The sequence below is a fragment of the Lissotriton helveticus genome, chromosome 3_1 (assembly GCF_964261635.1).
Source record: "Lissotriton helveticus chromosome 3_1, aLisHel1.1, whole genome shotgun sequence".
Classification (NCBI taxonomy): domain Eukaryota; kingdom Metazoa; phylum Chordata; class Amphibia; order Caudata; family Salamandridae; genus Lissotriton; species Lissotriton helveticus.
Genome location: NC_136061.1, coordinates 542,996,798 through 543,017,006, shown reverse-complemented (window position 1 = coordinate 543,017,006; position 20,209 = coordinate 542,996,798). Strand labels below are relative to the sequence as shown.

Sequence of the window (20,209 nt, the reverse complement as noted above, 5' to 3'; positions counted from 1 at the left end):
GAAATTGCTCCATGTAAACTGCTGCCATTAGACTTTTTTACACAAATTCACCAGTACATCTATCACAAGATAAGATGTTGAGCACTATCAATATCAAGTCTAATACTTGATATTGTGCATCTACAAAACACATAGAAGCATTTTTTCAAGCCTGAACAGAACAAAACGTTAGTGCTTGCTTTTACTATCTCTAACCATCCTTTCACAACTAAATTGCCTATGTGCATGTGTAAATATAATGTGATCTCGGTACCAAACTCACTGATCCCTGTGAAAAATGTGATATGCTCTTTGAATAGAGATGTTTGCTGCCAGCTCTAAACCATCTGGGCCTACATGCCAAAAGGAAGTATATGGCTGTATTTTTATCAAAAGCCAATATATGTAATGCATGACTAGGTAAGAACATGTAACTCACATTCATGGTTGCAATTTCTTGCACACTATGATCGGACGGCAAAAGCAGAAAAACTGAAACGGTTCTTCGATTTTGCACCCCCAGGTGGTCATTGGTACAAGTTATTTTAGTACAAGCACAGCAAATATTTTGTATTTGTAATAAGGCCCATCTCCTGGCTGGGACATGTCAGTAGTCATATTTCGATTCAGACAGACCCTCTTGCAATTTGTAACATGATGTGATTGTCTGTTGCTTTAATTTTATATTTATGTCATCAACAGTTAAAAATGCAAGAATACATTTGACATTTACTATATTAAGTATATGAGGCATACAATGTTATTATCTAAATTAACATACGTGGGATTGCAATAAATGCTGCAAAGTAATGTCAACAAAAGAATTTAAAGCAATTCAAATTATCCAACAGAGGCGTTTTTTCAACATGTGTGCTGTGTTACATATATGAGTGTGTATTTTAATTACACAGTGTATTCAGAGAGCCCAGTTGGATACCTTTATTCATCTAAAATCATGCGTGCAACCTGTTTATTCTGTCCACCACTTCTTTTCAATCACATAAAATGGAATGTTGAAAGGTTGAGCAACCAGCAACAACTTCAACAGTGTCTGTCAACATTTCTTATCCAGTGGCAGCTAGAGCGAGAATATGCTGCTTACTGAAGTTACACAAAGTATGTCCCTTGGAAAAGCAACTCTGGTTTCCATTTTAGACAGAAACATGCACTAGCACCGAGAATGAAAAGAGTGTCTGGTGAATTGCTCGCATTTTTGCAGCTAAGTATTTACTAATCTTATGAAACCGGAAGCCGGGTCCTTTCTCTTAAGTAGGTAAGATTGAGACATCAAGAGTAGCAATAAAATTAATAACTCTGGTGGGTAATGCACTCCCCATAAAATTGCATAGAGGGTCGCTGTGCCTGCTGGAAAGCACAGCATGCAACTTGTAGATCGGAGCTTTTTCTTTAATGTAGATAGCTCACTTGGATACTGTTTTTTGTTGCATAGATTCTTGTCTTCCCTGTGGGTCACAAATTAACATCCTTGGCATATATCTTAGTGAATGATGCACCTGTAGCAAGGACCTTAATGAAACAACAAGGTATATATATATATAGAACCTTACCGTCTTTTCTCTCAATCTTTTCATTTTTTAAGGTTGCTAAAAAAAAGGGTTACTTTGGGTATTAATAAACAATTATTAGTGTGCTGTATAAATGGTTATTAGTGTAAAAAGCTAATGGACAGATACATTCGATATTCTAACAATGCATGCAGATTTCTTGCATAAAAACCTTGGAAAGGTGTAAAACACCGCTCATTTCTTTCTTTTTTTTTTTTTTTTGGTTAAAAACTTTTATTGAGTAATCAAATAAGGGTCACAAGGATGGGCCTACAACCACACGGGCCGGCCGCTAAAATCAAGGCACAATGTAAAAAACATACGATCACTCCCGTGGTCAGGCATAAATCAGATACCAAATGTTACTCGAAAGATACACCGCTCATTTCTTGTTTGGTTTTAGCACCGCCCTCATGCCCGTCCCACGCTCCCTCCCAATCTATCCCTCCTTTTGATGAGTACCTGCACTTATTTTTGTCCATTTAAAGCCAGTGGCAGTGCGTCCATAGGGGCGCTGGGGCGTTGCCCCACTAATGCCCTCGCCTGCCGCCATCACATTAATAAAAACTCATGCTAAGGTACGCACGCACAGTGACACCGCTAGGAAAATGAAATTAGCCATCGGTCCGCGGCACGCCCAAGGACGCTGAAGGGGGTGGGGCTAGTGATGGGCCCTGCGGCAGCTGACTGTTATAACTTACTAAGTGCAGAGGGGAAGCAGCAGTGAGCATGTGCGGCTTTGGGCTGTTTTTTTTTAGGACCAGCCTGAACATGTACACTGTCTTCCCCCTTAGGGGACCGAGGGTTGCTTCATGCGCAGCCTCCGGTCTCCAAATGGGCAGGGAGCATCCCTGCTCGAGCCAATCCCGACGCCGAGGGGTTGCCATTCACTCCAGTGACGCACGTTGAAGGCGCCAAAGAACGCGGGACCCCTGCCCAGCAACAGAAGCGGCGCGGGACAGGAAAGTTTTCTTTTTCTTTAACTTTATTTTTTAAACCCCCAGCAAGTATTGCGAGCCGTGACTGGGCAAACCTACAGCCCAAAGGGTCGAAGTCAGCTAAGCAGGCGAGTCATGTGTAGGCACGTCGGATGTGAGTTGCTTGTTTCTTCCATGTTTCCATTGTCTATAATCCGCTCTGGCCAGATCACTTCATTTCACACGTGCATCGAGTGCTCTAATTGTAATCAATGTAAAACATAAGGTATACTAAAGTTCCGGCTATTTCCACGTGCTCGATGGCTGTTTACGTTTAACAGAGAATTGCATTATTTTTCTTGTGAAAAACGCTCAAATGCATACATTGGGAGATGTTGGCATTGTTTGCATTTCTTCACTCGCGCTCTGGATCGGGTTTTGTGTGCGTTCAGTGTAGTGACGGAGTCCCAGGTGCCAGTGTCTGGGGGCGGCCTATCATTCTTTTGCAGCGTGCCCCCGCTCATGAATGTTAACACGCTGCTGGAGATGCATTGTGATACAGCTGAAGGCACACAAGTAATTAAAGGATTTCTTGTGCCTTTGGCACCCCACGCTTCTCGAGGGGTTGCTGTCTTTTGACCTGAGGGCGGCGCTGAGTGGGCTGTGGAGTGGTGTAAGAATCTGAGGCCAGGCTGCAAGGTAAGGAACGTCCCGGCGGTGATTGAAAGTAATCAACTGAAAGTGTTCACCAAAGTAAGACGTGAAAAGTTCAGAGGTATTTTTGCTAATTGTGACCGGCTCTGCTGCACTCTCCATCAAACACTACAGCAACTCGCTGCACCCAGTTCCACTTCATGCTGCTGCGCTACACACTTCTCCACTACACACCCTTCTTCCCTTGGCCTGCCCCCTTCCTCCCCTGAGGCACCCTACTATAGACTGCACCTTCCATGTACTGCTTCACTGTTCACAGCTTGACTGCTCCCTCCACTGCGCTGCAGTGCACACTTTTCCACTGCAAAGTGAGTGACGTGTGGCATGCTACCTACTCTACTGTAAAGCAGACCACTTAATTAAGTGGCCAGGGGGATGCAGGGCTACCATTTGCACACTGCCCCGTTCCCCACTGCTGCATTTGGACGATGGAGCACTGGACCCTACATCCACAGCAGCTGATGGTCCAGGGCAGGGAGGGTGGTTGGAGGGGTGTGGGGTCGTTTTGGTAGAGTCATCATCAGTGTTCTTGGGTCTAGTGATTAATATCACTGTAGTGCTGTTGAGAGCTGACCACATCTGTGCCAGTGCATACTGTCTGCCTCAGTAGAAAGCTGCCTCGATTGTTTCTCTTTATTATTCAAGGTTGAGCTTCACTGCACTAATGAATAAATCGTTCAGTCTTTGCATGCCTTTCCCAGTAGGTAGCCCTGCTCTCACTCTCAGAGAGACGGGCATGGGAAGAGTGACCTTGAAACTAAGATAGCATGTACCTGGTCTTAGCATGGTAGCTCGTCCTTCTGTACCTCCAGTCTGGGCGGGTCTCTAGGGGTGCTAGAAATGTATATCTTGTATTATCATGTTGACGGGAGTCAGTCCCTCCACAGCATTCTAAGGAGGCTGGTCAGACTCTACTCCACCTGAGTGTGTGACTAATAAATAACTTTGGTTTGTAATCTCTACTGTATGACCGACTCTTCATTTGAATGGAAGGCTGAGAGGTGGTCGTGGGTGCCCAAGGTTACCCTAATCGGGTCACTTCCTTCAGTAGGCAACCCAATGAAAGTGAAATTAGATACATGCCAGATCTAAGCAGAATTAACTTAAAATATAAAAATTACCTACAAAGTTAGCAGGAACATAATATGAAAATGAACAGAAGAAATCATCTAATCCTTTTGTAAATGAACTAAAAACAAGGTCAGCGTGATGAAGGTGTGAAGGTTGGGCATGATAACTCCGAGTTAGTAGGTCTTCTCTCTACCGAGGCTGCGGACGTGTTTGCAGTAAGTGGTGTGACGCAGGTGAGAGAGGATGATTATAAGTAAGAAGGGGAAAAGAAAAGAAGAGTACAGCAAATCATGTAGAGAGCCTCATCTTAAAAGGGCAGGGAAAACTTGTCGAGGGAAACTGGGTGGAAAAGAAAAAGACAGTTAAACAAAATCTGTGGTTAATATAGAAAGATAAACTGACATTAAAAATGGAGGATCTCGACGAAGTGAAATATAATGCAAGCCGAAGTTCTTCGGATACAACTTAAAATTAGAAGAAAGTCCCCTTCAAAAGAACAAACGAGGCAAAAAAAAAACATAAAATTCTTTCTAAATTAATCACATAAAGTATACTGTAGTGATTTGTAAACGGAGGAGGATGGGAAATCTCGGAGTGGGCAAGCCCTCTCTTATGTGGTAATGCCAGGGGAGTAACGCAGACCCCTGCACCCTCTTTGGCGCACAACCCGCCTTCAGGAGGCTCCAGTTGAGCCCATGACGATGAAAGTCTGTGAGATTTGAGAGACTCGGGCCCCCTCATCACTTTCTGCAGGGGGGGGGGCTTCATTTTGTGTTACCCCTCTGGGAAATGCAGGTCCCGTGGTTGTGGTTAATTTGTCAAGCAGGAGAGTAGAAGTAGCAGATCAGATGAGAAATCTGCCTCATCATGAGAACCAGTAGAAACGAGGGGTTTGTAAAAAAAGAAACATGTAGAAAATAAGTTTTAAGCCTGTCCCAATGCTTGTTGAATCCCTCGCTGCTTCTGGGCAAGGACACAGAAATGATACGTAGTATACTTTCTTTCTTAAAGATCTATTTTATAGTGACCTAAAAAGATCCAGTCTCTTGCATTCTCGTGTTACATTCTGCCTGGAGGAAACCCACACCTCTTCTGTAAACGTTATGCAGTATGAACTACCAGCAGAACAACTGGCTTGGGATACACATGGCCCCCAGGAGCTCCAGCCAGTGTCCCACTGCGCGCATGTTTGGTGGCCATTTTGGAAAGCCATCCAAGTTGTGCATCCTGGCACCATCAGTCAGAGGTTGCACGACTTTGGAGGTGGTGCTAGGAGCAGCAGTGTGGAGTTTGTGAAGGTGGCGGAGGGCATTGTAGTGGTTTCCTTAGCCTGGGAACGCAAGACAAGCATGGTTTGTGTCTTGGGCGCTGCAGTTCGTTTTTTTTGTAACCAATATAAAAGTTATTATCAACATCCACAAAATGTTGTGGTCTGATACAAAATATGATGGACAGCTCATAAAGCCATGGCCTGAAAGGGGTTAATCCAAAGTCTGGGGATGTTATGTGTTGTGTGTTGGTTGTTGTAACATAAGGCCTATGCCTTAAATTACCCCGAGCCAATGTTGTTTGTTACAGGATCTAAAAATAAATAGACAAAACCGTAACTGAAAAAAGCATTTTGCTATTTGGTGTGCTTGTGTTCATCGAGCACAAATTAAACATTTTATAAGAGCTGTGGCATGATTTCGTTCCGTTTAAGACTTAATTTATTTAGGGGCTGCAGCCTGCGCTCATTAAAACTTGCTTTCAAAACCGTTCCCATTTATGTCTATATTTTGAAGGGCAATGACGTGTTAGACTGATATTGTCTGTAATACAGAGCTTGAGATTTGAAATCTGAATATCTGTTGTTAATGTTTTATTTGTATGTGTTTAGTGGTGTAGACGTATGCGTGTATTGTTGTTTTTCCAACGAATACGCCTTATCTTGGGTTCTATTCACTTGCATGTTTATGGCTGTGAATCTGTTATTGTGTGGAAAATGTACATTTGTTTCTGATAATTCACTCGTTTAACCAAGTCATTGGGCAAAACAAATGAACCAAATGTGCGTTCCTGGTAATAACTGTAACGGTGTTAGGACGCATGTGCATTCTCTGTCTGAAACGACATTCGCCAGATTAAGTGTAAACTCGTTTGACCTCTTTTCCATGTTTTGCAAACAGTTCTCTGCGCGCTCCGCCCCGGGTTCTGTGATCACTGAATGTCATTGTGTCCAGTAAGTGCCACATGCACCCCTAGTACTTCAGTGAGCATTGCACATGTGTTGAGATATTCTCCCAATATACTTTTGCCCTTGTTATGATAAACACGTCATTGTGGCTCAACTCTGAACCGACCTTACTTCATGGTCGAGAAATACCTTGGTGCATCTATAGTAGTCATAATAAAATCTTGTCTGTCTTTTTAAATGTTTCTTTAATAATCTTATATGACATCATCTGTATCCAAGTGTACCAATACATCAAATGTCACTTTCCAGCGTGGGACCGTCAGATTCTTCTTTGAATACTTGTAGACTCGGCCACACCTCTCAAGAGAGCAATGGCCCCCGTAACTGCTGTGTAAGCATCACCCATGTGTCCCTCCCAGCATCTTCAACCACCTCCCAAACCCTGCTCTCTGCTGCCTTCGATTATGTAAACTTGTCTTGCGTATTCTGCAACTGGTGCACACCACCCAGGTTGGGGGGATTTTCTTCTAACAGAAATATTCTTACAAACGCCCTCTCCATCGCAGATTAAATGTAAGTACCTATGCATCAACCATTCCCATGCACCTATACGCTAGGCTAGTAGACTTCATACATTTAATAACACTCCCCCATGTAAAAAAAATAATTATATATATATATATATATATATATCTATATCCCCAGAATAGCAAATATACTTTCTCATAATAATTCTAAAAACTTGGCTGGTCATATTTAGCAGTTCATATATTGCAGTTATGTTCAGGTAACCCTTTTAAAACGCATGATACCAGCATACAAGTGCCCTAAACGTGTGAGAGTATTCACAGAGTGATACTTTATCATGAATGGGGAAGGGGCTTTAAGGGGCTTTTGGAGTCCTCCATCCCCCTCCACTTTGGACATGATTCTACAATTCCAGCCTGGACATGAGTGAAGAAGCACATCACCGATAGCCCATTACAGAGTGGCTTATTGTTACCCTGTTTTCTTTCACCAAATACGCAGCACGGTTCAAAGCATGATGTGTGTCTCTGTTCCCTATGCCCCTCTGTCCCAGAGCCGTGCTCCCCCCGCCCCCCTTGACTTCAGCTCGGGGTCGCCCCTGAGTTTGAGGACCTCTACACTAGACAATAAAACCACACCTCACCAGTGGAGTTACCACGCCCTTTAAAGGCCGCCACGCCATCCCTAACGCTGTGATGACGCTGACCATCCACAAACACGCACTGCTCAGCCCCCGTGAAGCTGCCTTACACACCTGTGAAACCCATTTCAGGTTGACATTAAAACCACACCAACGTTTTAGGAAACTTCTCAAGCCTCGTAGTAAACCCTTTCTTGCCACCTGAAGGCCTCATCTTGCCCCGCATCTGCTCACCACTCATGAACTTTACTCAATACTCCTTTGACTGCCACCCGGTGGTACCCCTGCCCACTCCCCTTCAGCCTCTGCCTCACATACCAGCAGTGTTGCTTTTGGAGGTCGTTCAGGGCAACAGGTGGGTCTGTTTTCAGTCTTTTCCTTTATTCTTTCTCAAATCGAGCCGCAGCCGGAGCGGATCCTATGAGACTCATGGCACTCCACCATGGTGACCCATTGTGTTGTACAAATGAAATACCATAGAGTTCTTTTCACCATGTTTAATAAAACCATCGACACGCTCCCCTTTTATGCTCTCTGTATAAACTACTCAACATTTCGGAAGGAGAGAGTGCAATTAGACTGGTGCTTCGGACACTGGTGTTTTGCTTGCATTCTTTCATGTGTGTGGTGTGTTTTTGTATTGCAGGCCTACAATGGACACCATGAAGCACTGGAAGTTCTGCTCCAGTCCCAGGTTGACTTGGAAATGAAGGATGAACAAGGACGCACCGCCCTGGATCTGGCCGCCTTCAGAGGGCACGCGGAGTGTGTGGAGGCCCTCCTCAGCCATGGCGCGTCCATCCTGGTCCAGGACAATGTGTCCAAAAGAACGCCGCTGCATGCCTCAGGTACACGTCTAACCTGAGCACTTCCTGCTCTTTTCGTGATTCATGTTCCGTTAACACAATGGCTTTGCAGTGTTCTAGACCTGATGTAGGTGTACCAGCCGTGGCCAAAGCCTAGATAGATTCTTGAACGAGTGGGCCTTTAATCGCATTGTAAGTGAGCGATGGGGAGCATTCTCTCGAGTGGAACAAGAAAGAGACTCCCGCCAGAAGTCCACCACAAACAGGTGACTCTCTTTGCTAACTCTGATGATCATTGATGAAAGAAGAATATCTTAAATAAGAAGAGGGGACATAAAGCTCTGTGTGAGGAATGTTCTTATGTACAATGTAAAGGTCTTATGCTTGGCTCTCTGTGTAACTGGAAACTGGTACCGAGCTCTCAAAGCCGGAAAGAGGTAATCTTCTCACTGAATCCAGAAAGAATGCCACAATGAAGTTTTGGATATAGTGACGTACCTTGCGGAGGGTGTGGTGCCATGTCCCAAAAATAATTCTATGCTTTGGAGAAGTCTTTGAAGGAATAGTGGCACTTCAAACAAATCGATACATGAAGTGATTTTAGCAGGTAGAATGTGCTCGTCTTCTGCACTTTCGTCTGATAGAAGCCAGGCTTGGAAACCAATGTGAGCTGTTGAATTCGAGCCAGTTGGTTGCCCAGAAGAAACCCAATTTCTTTCATCTCTTTGTTGGGAACAAGGACTGACTTGTGCTTCCAAGCCACGGGAAACTGTCCCAGAGAACCTCTCCACTCTGTAATAAAGTTTTAGATCAATTCAGCATATAAAAAACAAGATGGCTAAAGAGGACATTATCTTGTTAGTAAGATATCCCCATCACTGTATTGAATTGTGTCCCCAAGAATGATTCCACGTGCTAGGGTTTACCCAACCTACCCAAAGCCTCCCACATTCATACATCACACTTGGTGTTATCCCTCTGTGTATAGTAACGGGAAGCGTAGAGCTGTGCTACACCCCAGGACACAGCATCACTCCATGACTACAATGTCACCTTTGACAAAGCAAAACGTTGAGCTTTCTTTACTGGAGAAGAGCTCTTTGATTTGCAAAAGCAAGTTCAAACAGATGCAATGATCTGTATGATATAAAAGGATGTGGGCACATTAGCACATGCCCATGCAGAGAGCCTCCCTAGGGAGATCACTGCACACCCGCTGATCTGTCCACTTTGGAGACATAAGAAGAAGTGGCTTCTTCTGCATCTGTGGAGAATAAGTGTGCACAGCGAGAAAGCCACAAATAGTTTCTTCCTGCGGGACATATAATGGAGGTGAAACAACCGTTACAACGCATGTTTTTACCCCGCATGCCATTACTACGAAAGTGGTATAAGGTGTTGGATTTAATTCAAACACCTTCTCTACTGTTGCACAGACTGGAGTTGGAATAGTAAATTATACTATTCCAAACTGCAGCGCACCCCTGACAGCAAGTTGTTGTAAAAATTTGCGTTGTAACCATGCGGGGTAAAAGCATGTGTTGTAACATTATACGACCATACTGGAGGCTTCAAAACATGATATGAAAGAACGTCATGGATGGCCAATGATTCCTTGGTGGAGCAAAATGCAGAAAAAAGAAGAAACAAGTAAGCGAGCCGCTGCATTCTGGGAGCGGCAATCGGTGTTTCAATTGGACCGTGTATTTGATAACACTGGTTTAAAGAGAAAGTCGAAATTCTAGTCCTGGGTACACTGCGTTTGGTGTAATGGAGTGTCTGGGGAGCATGTGTGTGTGTGTCATATGTTGGTGTTGAAGAAAAGAAGCTACTGAATTGCACTGCTTGGCTGTTCCAAAGAGGCCAAGGATGGCATGGACACATTGCAGTGCATTGTTAACAGGTGATCATTGCACAAGGGGCGCAGATTGATTGGGTAAGAGAGCTGAATTCCTCTGTCATACAGACTAGGTGATTTCTCCAATCGTAGGCCAAGGTTTGGATGGGCACTGTTGGCACACTCTTCTTAAAATGTTATTTTGTCAGCAAAGGAGCCAAATATGGATTTGATATGAAGTTGCTACCTCTGAGTGCCTGCTCCCAGCCTGTGTGTGCGTTGTGTAGGACTGCATGTCCACAGACCTTGTGTATACGGATTCCGGGCTAGCTCCGGCATGATTAAACATCGACCATAGTTTCACACTCTCCTCCGGGTCCCTACTCCTCACACTCTTTGCTGTCCTTCCTTAATGTCTGCCACATTCCCTCTCTGTTTCTTTCTTTCCTCTTTGCCGACGGGTAGCTCGGATTGGCCACAAACACCGTGCTTTGTGACCTATCGCTCCGCGCACTTGGATCTTTTCTCATCCTGTCTGTATGTTCGTGTGTGTGTTTGTGTGTGTACACTGTACATGCATGTTGTGCATTTGTACTAGGACTTTACACAAGTTGTGCCAATGCGTTATGACGACACATGTACATGTTGGAAAAATAATTGTAAAGGTCAGTGAGAGGAACATGTGATTTATGACTGACCATGGCTGGTTAGATTGTAAGAATTCCAGGTGAATTATTTTACGATGTGCATTTTGACTATAGCTTGGCCAGATTTTAATGAAATAGCGACCCCTGCTGTTCAACTAACCCCAATGCAACTCAATTCATGGCATTGTTGCTTGATACATTGATATTTATGTGTGGTATGTGTATGTAGGTGTTTCTATTGTACGCTTTCATTTGTGGGATTCTGTGTTGAAATATTTGTGTTCGAGGTGCTCACGCATCACGGTTATGGTTGTTAGAGTTTGATTGAAAGACATTTTTCTGTTGTGTAATTTGCATAGGCGCTGGAAGATGGGGTGCAGGGGGTGCTGCAGTGTCCCCCAGATACCCGTGCAGGAGTTCACTAGGTGAATGACAGTAAAGAGTCTTTACATTTTTTTATCTTGTTGCATTTTATGCATTCAGAGACAGAGGTCAAATTCCAGGCAACGTGTTCTGACAATATGCTGCTTATTCGTTTCACATGGAGATACATTTTTACCTGTCTTTCTCTGAATACGAAGTTAGAGGGGTTTTGTAATGTGAACCAAGTGATAAGCTTGCTTGTGGTGAGGGAGATTGAAAGGAAACGCTGTAGGATGTGAAATATTTTTTAACATACAACAACATTTAATTACCTGTATATTAACTGGCCACATATTTGAAAATATATCAGCAGCAAGGAAATCACAAATTATAGCGTCTTTTTGTAATTCTAAAGTGTTATGGAAGCACCGATTTTAATAGGATCGAAACAAAGCAAGGCATTTTATTTGTGTGATACTCAAATGATAAATTTTCACTGAAGCCAGATTTCTATACGTTCTCTTTTATGTGCCGTATACTATTGTCAATGTCTGAATCAGATTTAGTGCCCATGTCAATTGAAAATGTGCTATTCGTAAACGACAGTGTGCTGCCACCCCATGCTTTAGTCTCTTCGCAAACAGCAGTGTGCTGCCACCCCATGCTTTAGTCTCTGTAAACGACAGTGTGCTGCCACCCTATGCTTTAGTCTCTATAAACGAGTGTGCTGCCACCCCATGCTTTAGTCTCTTCGCAAACAGCAGTGTGCTGCCACCCCATGCTTTAGTCTCTGTAAACGACAGTGTGCTGCCACCCCATGCTTTAGTCTCTTCGCAAACAGCAGTGTGCTGCCACCCCATGCTTTAGTCTCTGTAAACGACAGTGTGCTGCCACTCCATGCTTTAGTCTCTGTAAACGACAGTGTGCTGCCACCCCATGCTTTAGTCTCTTCACAAACGACAGTGTGCTGTCACCCCATGCTTTAGTCTCTTCGCAAACAGCAGTGTGCTGCCACCCCATGCTTTAATCTCTGTAAATGACAGTGTGCTGCCACCCCATGCTTTAGTCTCTGTAAACGACAGTTGGCTGCCACCCCATGCTTTAGTCTCTTCGCAAATGACAATGTGCTGCCACCCCATGCTTTAGTCTCTTCGCAAATGACAATGTGCTGCCACCCCATGCTTTAGTCTCTTCGCAAATGACAATGTGCTGCCACCCCATGCTTTAGTCTCTTCACAAACAACAGTGTGCTGCCACCCCATGCTTTAGTCTCTTCGCAAACAGCACTGTGCTGCCACCCCATGCTTTAGTCTCTATAAACGACAGTGTGCTGCCACCCCATGCTTTAGTCTCTTCGCAAACAGCAGTGTGCTGCCACCCCATGCTTTAGTCTCTTCGCAAATGACAATGTGCTGTCACCCCATGCTTTAGTCTCTTCGCAAATGACAATGTGCTGCCACCCCATGCTTTAGTCTCTTCACAGTGTGCTGCCACCCCATGCTTTAGTCTCTTCGCAAACAGCACTGTGCTGCCACCCCATGCTTTAGTCTCTATAAACGACAGTGTGCGGCCACCCCATGCTCTAGTCTCTTCGCAAACAGCAGTGTGCTGCCACCCCATGCTTTAGTCTCTGTAAACGACAGTGTGATGCCACCCTATGCTTTAGTCTCTATAAACGAGTGTGCTGCCACCCCATGCTTTAGTCTCTTCGCAAACAGCAGTGTGCTGCCACCCCATGCTTTAGTCTCTGTAAACGACAGTGTGCTGCCACCCCATGCTTTAGTCTCTGTAAACGACAGTGTGCTGCCACCCCATGCTTTAGTCTTTGTAAACGACAGTGTGCTGCCACCCCATGCTTTAGTCTCCGTAAACAGCAGTGTGCTGCCACCCCATGCTGTAGTCTCTTCACAAACGACAGTGTGCTGCCACCCCATGCTTTAGTCTCTGCAAACAGCAGTGTGCTGCCACCCCATGCTTTAGTCTCTGCAAACAGCAGTGTGCTGCCACCCCATGCTTTAGTCTCCGCAAACAGCAGTGTGCTGCCACCCCATGCTGTAGTCTCTTCACAAACGACAGTGTGCGGTCACCCCATGCTTTAGTCTCTGCAAACAGCAGTGTGCTGTCACCCCATGCTTTAGTCTCTGCAAACAGCAGTGTGCTGCCACCCCATCATTTAGTCATTTTGTCTGCAGCAATATGCCCCACAATGAACTACCGTACACAAACGACATCCTCACCTCTCTCCTGCCGAATGAGCGTGGCTCTTTTGCTAGAGTTATTCTTAGTGTGGTGCCTGGATTTTTCACACATCTTTGACTTTAGTGGCCCGGCATCGATACAGCACCCCCACTCTGAAAATTGTTCTAGCACCTTTGATAATCTGTGTCGCTGCAGTGATTCTTCCTGGAGAGTGAAGAAAACATAGTGCTATTAATAATATTTACGTGATATAATCAATAGCAAGTCCTCTCTCTCGCAGTGAAGTTCATATTCACCATTTTGGAAGATAAGGAGATCTGTCTGGAAAAAAGTATAATTGTGGATAATTACATGATGCTTTTGTTATTATCTTTTTTTGTTTATCTGATAATTTAGAATAATTCCAAGGTCTCCATAGTGAGCATGAGACTAAAGCACCTCTTCCCCTCGGGAGTGGTAGTACAGTGGACTAAGACTTCCATTCTAGGGCACAGTACGACCCAGGTTCGAATCCTGGAAGGTCCAATCAACATTTCAGCATGGTTGATAAAAGGAGTGCTAATGAGATGGGTAGCAATAAATGTTTATAGTGCCAAATGCCCCAAGGGGTTGTAATACGCTTTATAAATCCACATTATGTTAACTATAGCGGAGGACCACCATTTGTTGTCGGTTAATAAGCGATGGGTGGAACTCTGGACTGTATTGGAGGTAGGAAGGTCTCCACCGGAGGACGGGTGAGACGGGGGCTGATGAAGGTGGAAGGTGACCACCAAGCCCATGTGGGCAGCAAACAGCGTTACTTGTGATCACTTGATGATTGGGTTGGTCCTCTTGTGCGCCATCTGAATCTAGGCAGGATCTGTGTGGGCTCCTGCAGGTAAGTGGCTGCGTGAGTTATTGCAGGTGACACATTGTGTAGTGATTGGATCTGTTTGCTGATCCCAGTCCTCAGAGAGGTTCTTCTTGGTATGGACGGGTGACAGGGTGGAGGCGGGGATGTGGGGGTCGCTATTCCCAGCACACAGCGGATTGTTTCGCCTTCAAGGATTGAGCGACCAGTAGTTGCCTCAACGACTCATGTATTTGATTGCTTTTCTCCTAGTTATCAATGGCCACACGTCGTGTCTGCGGCTGTTACTTGAGATTGCAGATAGCCCTGAGCTGGTAGATGTTACCGACGCCAAAGGACAGTAAGTATGTCACTATGCTGCAAGTAGCGTAAGTGCAACCCTGAGTGGCCTTCAGCTGGTACTGCTATGTTTGAGTGGGGTTCCTCGAAAATTTTCACTCTTGATGGCTGGATAGTTGGGTCATTGCTGCGGTTCCACACACTGCAGTGGGCTGCAGCGTAAAGCTGCAGCAGCGCTAGCATGCTGTGCTTTCAGGTGTGCATGGCCTGGTGCAGGGATGCCAAGTAGCTCCACCTGAGGCCACCAAGTGACAGAAACCCCACACGCGTCCTCATGAGAAGAGGGAATCATGGGACTTTCATTTTCTGCTGCGAGCAGGTGGGAGAGGAAAATGGAAATTAATTAGAACCTGCAAGTGATACCTTGGATGGAATTCAGGAGCCACCAGGGGTAGGAGCTGGGTCTCCTTGCTAGGCTTTTGGTAACTCTTAAATCAACTTAGCCATCCCTGGCACGTGTCTTGAAGGCAGCACCAGGACCAGAAGGTAAACATAGGTATAAGCCAGTAGTAGTAGTAGTAGTAGTAGTAGTAGAAGTAGTAGTAATATACTTTATTCAGTAGCCAAGTACCATCAAAGTGCACATGTGCAAAAAACAAAACCATTTTGAGACATTTCTAAACACAATTTCTTTAAAAACAATAGTGCTCAGAATTCATTTTCTTTAGTCATTACTTGTGTGCAAAATAAGAGCAAAAGTCAAGCAGAGCTATGTGCAAATGAAGTAACAAGTACATAAAAACATCTAAAATTATCATTCAACTCTATATATAAAATGAATATTGTCAGAATAAAACAGTATTCTTTGTGCCCCATGTGAGCATGAGCCTACCCCCTCCCTTCACCCTTGTGGGTGGGATCCAGGGCTCCTCCACCCATGTGCAAGGAGGAGCCAGGGCCTGCTTCCCCATCATGTGCATGAGCTGCAACCCAGGTCTCCACGTTTGACTTCCCCCTCCCTGTGTAGGAATCGGGGCTCCCACCGGCTGCATAAGCAGATTCCAGGGTACCCACCTTCTCACACCAGCCGGACTCCACCCCAACTAGGTGCCAGGCTCAAGCCTATGCGACCCTGAGTCAGGAACCTCCCCCCACACCTTTCAATAATGTGAGCGTGAGCCAAGAACCCCCCACCAATGTTGGCAAGCGCTAGGCTCCTCCATCCACACACAAGCAGGAGTCAGCCTGGTATCTAATAAGGAGCCATGCCACTTAATCGAAGCAGGAGATGGACCCACCTAACACCTGGGCAGTAGGGATTCCAGGGTCACGCCACCCAAAACCAGAGCACCCCAATTAAGCATCACATAAACTTTAAATGGTTTCTAAGCACTGAGCATTTGTGTCTTAATGATCCAAGCACATACATGAAGTAGTGCTACTAAATTGATTATTTCTGCACAATTTTTCTCTTTCTACCCGATTTTGCATACAATTAAAAAGTTAATTTCAAGAGACTTTCTTTTGTCTTTGTAGAATACTTTATCTTGCAACTGAGATTGTGCTTTTTTTAAAAAGATGTAACACGTTTTAATGCTCATCTGGGCTCCCCTGGTGTCCTGGCCCCTGCTGGCATCGATGACAAATTATTGTGGGCCCGGAGCACTTGATTGTGCGTTGGCAGGTACCAGCTCTTGCTGTTCTCCTCCCCCAGTGACCCCTCCGTACTGGTTAGAGGCTTTCACGACAGTAGTATATAGGGATACCTTCCCATCAACTCTGGCCTTAAATTTGACAGGTCTGGCCGCAAACTGCTGGCAGGAAATGTGACAGGTCTGGCCTGCTGAAAGGCAGCGCTCCAGATATCAAACCACACTAGAGTGTTAACACAAAACAATATCTTGCCCAAAACTAGGCTTCCTCTCAGTGTGTAAGGATGAATACAAAGAAATACATTGACAAGAATTGACAGCATGAACACTGTCCAGCGTGTAAATAAACAGATGTATACTTTAAAAAAAATTACTGCGGGTTTGCATCTCTAACAGGGTTCTGACGTTAAACTCCTTCACATTACTAGCTGCAGTATACGCCACATTTGAAAAATACATCCCGGCCTGTGGCTGCAGGTGCTGCACAGACCGCCGTTCATAGGGCTTGCACACTCCCTGTAGCCCCACTGCAGACCGTATCTGGGAGACACAGAACTTCTCCAATAGAAACTGGTCAAGTGAAGTCACCACAAACTGTCAGCTTTATAACACCAGGAGTGAGCTAAGTGACCGAACCCCTGCGAGCAGAGCTGGCCACCACATGCTTCTGAGGCACTTGCGCCACCGCATGTAAAACTCACCTATTAACTCGGTATCATTGGGTCTTACAATACAGATATCTATGTGTTTAAAAAGGACGCAATACTTTGGGAGACCAGGCTGAAGTTACACCCTCTGTTTGGCAGCTATGTGATAAAGAGAGTGACCGCTGCATCTCCCCAGTTTAGCTTTTTGCTGTGATTTTCCAGTGGCGCGTGCATGCAATGTACTGACCTGTAAGTGAGGAGACAAGGGTGACATTGTGAGTCAATGACACAAACACAGGTTGTGGTAGCGTTCAATCAAAGCAGCACATAACATTCTCAGAATACGAGTCGACTGCCTTTTAATGTCTGTGACGTCCTCTGTTTTAGAACCCCACTGATGCTTGCCGTGGCCTATGGTCATATTGATGCTGTTTCACTATTAATTGAAAAGGAGGCTTCGCTGGACGCCGTGGATCAATTTGGATGTACAGCCTTGCACAGAGGAGTAAGTATCAATTCTGATTTAAATGACTTTTCCTTTTGGTGCTAACGAGTTGTTTCTCTTTTGTTATTATCATTTTTTTTTCTTTTGTCAATTTACCATCTTTAGAATGGCTCTTGCTTTCCATGCACCACATTGTCATGCACTATAGCAGGACCGCCATCCTCACTGCTGCAATACCACCTTGCAGTATCATAATGCAGCTATTACCTCAAAATTTCCCCCAGTGCACTTTTTTTTTTACAAATCGGCCACTGCCTACAATTCCTCCCAGATTACCTAATCACTACCAGAACACATAACTATACTATTATTCACCCGCATTTCACTCCATCCTTCACCTCTTGCGTTCAATCTGCTGTGATCTTACTTCCATGACAAAACACAGTTCTGCAATCACAATAACCCCAAAATTTCCTACACTAACACCTTCACCACAGCACTACCACTGGTATCACTGCACTACAACCCCAAGCGCCACACTACCAGTGCCAGTACTGTACTAAAACTCTAGCACAGCAAGGTGATCCAAGGACAAAACCAGTACATCTGTGACCGCACTACCACTTCCTAGTATTGTTCTTACGCTCACAAAAATGCACGGCAACCCTCCACTAACATTTTACTGTTTCACCACCATCTCACTACGAAACTGCTTTTTAATGCCACTTTACTACCGTCCCTAAAGCATGCTACTACCCTCAGTGCCACACTGTCTACTCAGCACCACATCCAATCTCAAATAATCTCACCTCTCTCTATTTCCTCCGTATGAAACCGTTCCACACCTCCTTGCGTCACATATTGTAGTCCATGAACATGTTAGTTAGGTGGTACTCCCTTCCACAAGAAAAACTGTATGGTAGACGGTTACTTTTTCCTTATAATCCTCCATTTATAATCAGTTATATTCTCGATTCTCCTATTGTTTCCAGTTTCCATCCTAATCCGAATAGGGAAACCGGCATAGCTAGTAGGCCGGTTTTCCCGTTCGGATTAGGATGCAACACTATGGAGATTTGATTACCTACTTTGGGATTAGAATATTACTTATAACAGAAGACTACACAAACTGTGGATACGGAGGAAACGGGAAATCGCAGACCTCAACTGTATGGAATTCAGGGGCGGCCTTAGGCATGTGCAAGCTGTGCACCTGCACAGGGCCGCCAAACCCCAGGGGCCGTCACGCCAATATATATCCTTAATATAATAATCCTCTGAGGATGGATACATATTTGCGTGACGGCCCCTGGCAGGGATTTGGAGGGCTCCGGCTCTTTTCCACTTCCAAACACCCTGATGCCCCCACCCCTCTTCACTGGCCTCCGCGCCTGCGTTCCTCCTGCGTTCCTCCTGGTTCCTGATTGACTTCTTTTTTTCCATACCCACTGCTGGCCTGCTGGTACAGGCGTATATAAGCCAAGACCACCGCCATTCTTTCTTAGTGGGGGGCTGTGGGTCCAGGGCCTCTGTCATGGCCCTGGCACTGCAGCCCTCTTTGCCAGTCCCTCACGTCGTGTGTCACAATACCCTCCTCCCCAGGTACTGGTCATCTAACGCCTTTTCTGGACATTTTATTAAAACACCTTCCTGAGCTCCGGGGGGCTCCGCCCCACCCGGACCCCCTCTTCCGGGGCCGCCTACCTACGCTCTCTGCCCAGGACCACCATGAGCCTAGAGCCGCCCCTGAATGGATACGATTATGATTGATGTCTGAGTGACTGGAAACAATGAGAGAATCGAGAATATAGCTGATAATAACTGGAGGATTATAAGGAAAAAGTAACGTCTACCATACGGTTTTTCTTGTGGAAGGAAGTACCACCTAACTAACATGTTGATTGACTACAATATGTGACACAAGTAGGTGTAAAACGGTTTCATAAGGAGGAAATAGAGAGAGAGGTGCGTATTATTTGAGAACTGTGGATGAACAGATAAGATCAAATTTGGCAAAAAGCTTGGCATCTATACAACAGCCCTGAAGAAGTCGAATTTGCTTGATGTAGCAAGACGAAACACGTGTTGGCTGCTTTGTGTTGGACGAATATACCACATTGAATGCGATTTAGTATATGGACCAGATTGCTGTACCGTTTGAAGAAAACTGATTCATACAGAAGAAGAATAAAACTTATGGACATTGAAATTTATTATTTGATTGGTGTGCTCGGGGAGGTTATTCTGTTCTATATGTTATATGCTTATGTGGGTTGAGGTGGGGTTGTGAGGTAACAAACTCTTCTTCCCTTTAAAGCACAGGCATAGATCAATTGAGGTTTGATACTTGACCCAGATATTTAGTAGATCGCCCTTTTTGCGTACCTGGTTACCTGACATTCATTTGACATGATCTTTGACTTGCCACCATAACCAACTCAGTATCGCTGTAAAGAGTATAAGCTATGCCACTAGACAGAGTGTTCAGTACTAGCACTCTTTTCAGTGGAAGCACGCAACTTCAGCCCAATCAAATCCTGCAGTCAGGGTACCCACACAACTTCAGCTCAATCAGACACTGCACTCAGGGAAACCAACTTGTATGTCGAGCCTATCACCCTCTCTCAGTAGTACTCCCAACACCTAAGTTCAGGCTACAGCTGTATTTTCATGCCAGACCGAAAAACTGAATTCCATGTAAAACGCATCTCAATTTTAGCTGTAAATTCAATCTAAGAAATTTGGAATTCTCTCTCTAAATCCACAGCATTCCTAAAATGGAAGAACATTGCCATCTAGTGGCCTATATCGGACTGTACACAAACTTAACAGGCATCTTTTTTTGTTGCTGTTCCTTCTCATCTATGTAGGGACCAGTCATTGAGTCCGCC

At 44.9% G+C, this 20,209-nt stretch overlaps 1 protein-coding gene across 6 annotated transcripts in view; it reads left to right on the top strand.

The window, feature by feature from the left end:
- Positions 1–20,209, top strand: part of ANKRD44 (ankyrin repeat domain 44) — a 766,729-nt gene that overhangs the window by 638,898 nt on the left and 107,622 nt on the right. For all 6 annotated transcript variants that reach the window (XM_078680434.1, XM_078680433.1, XM_078680431.1 and 3 more), the window contains 3 exons: positions 8,237–8,438; positions 14,548–14,635; positions 17,261–17,378. In XM_078680434.1, coding sequence (XP_078536560.1) covers positions 8,237–8,438; positions 14,548–14,635; positions 17,261–17,378 — 408 coding nt within the window. The remainder of the gene's footprint in view (positions 1–8,236; positions 8,439–14,547; positions 14,636–17,260; positions 17,379–20,209) is intronic.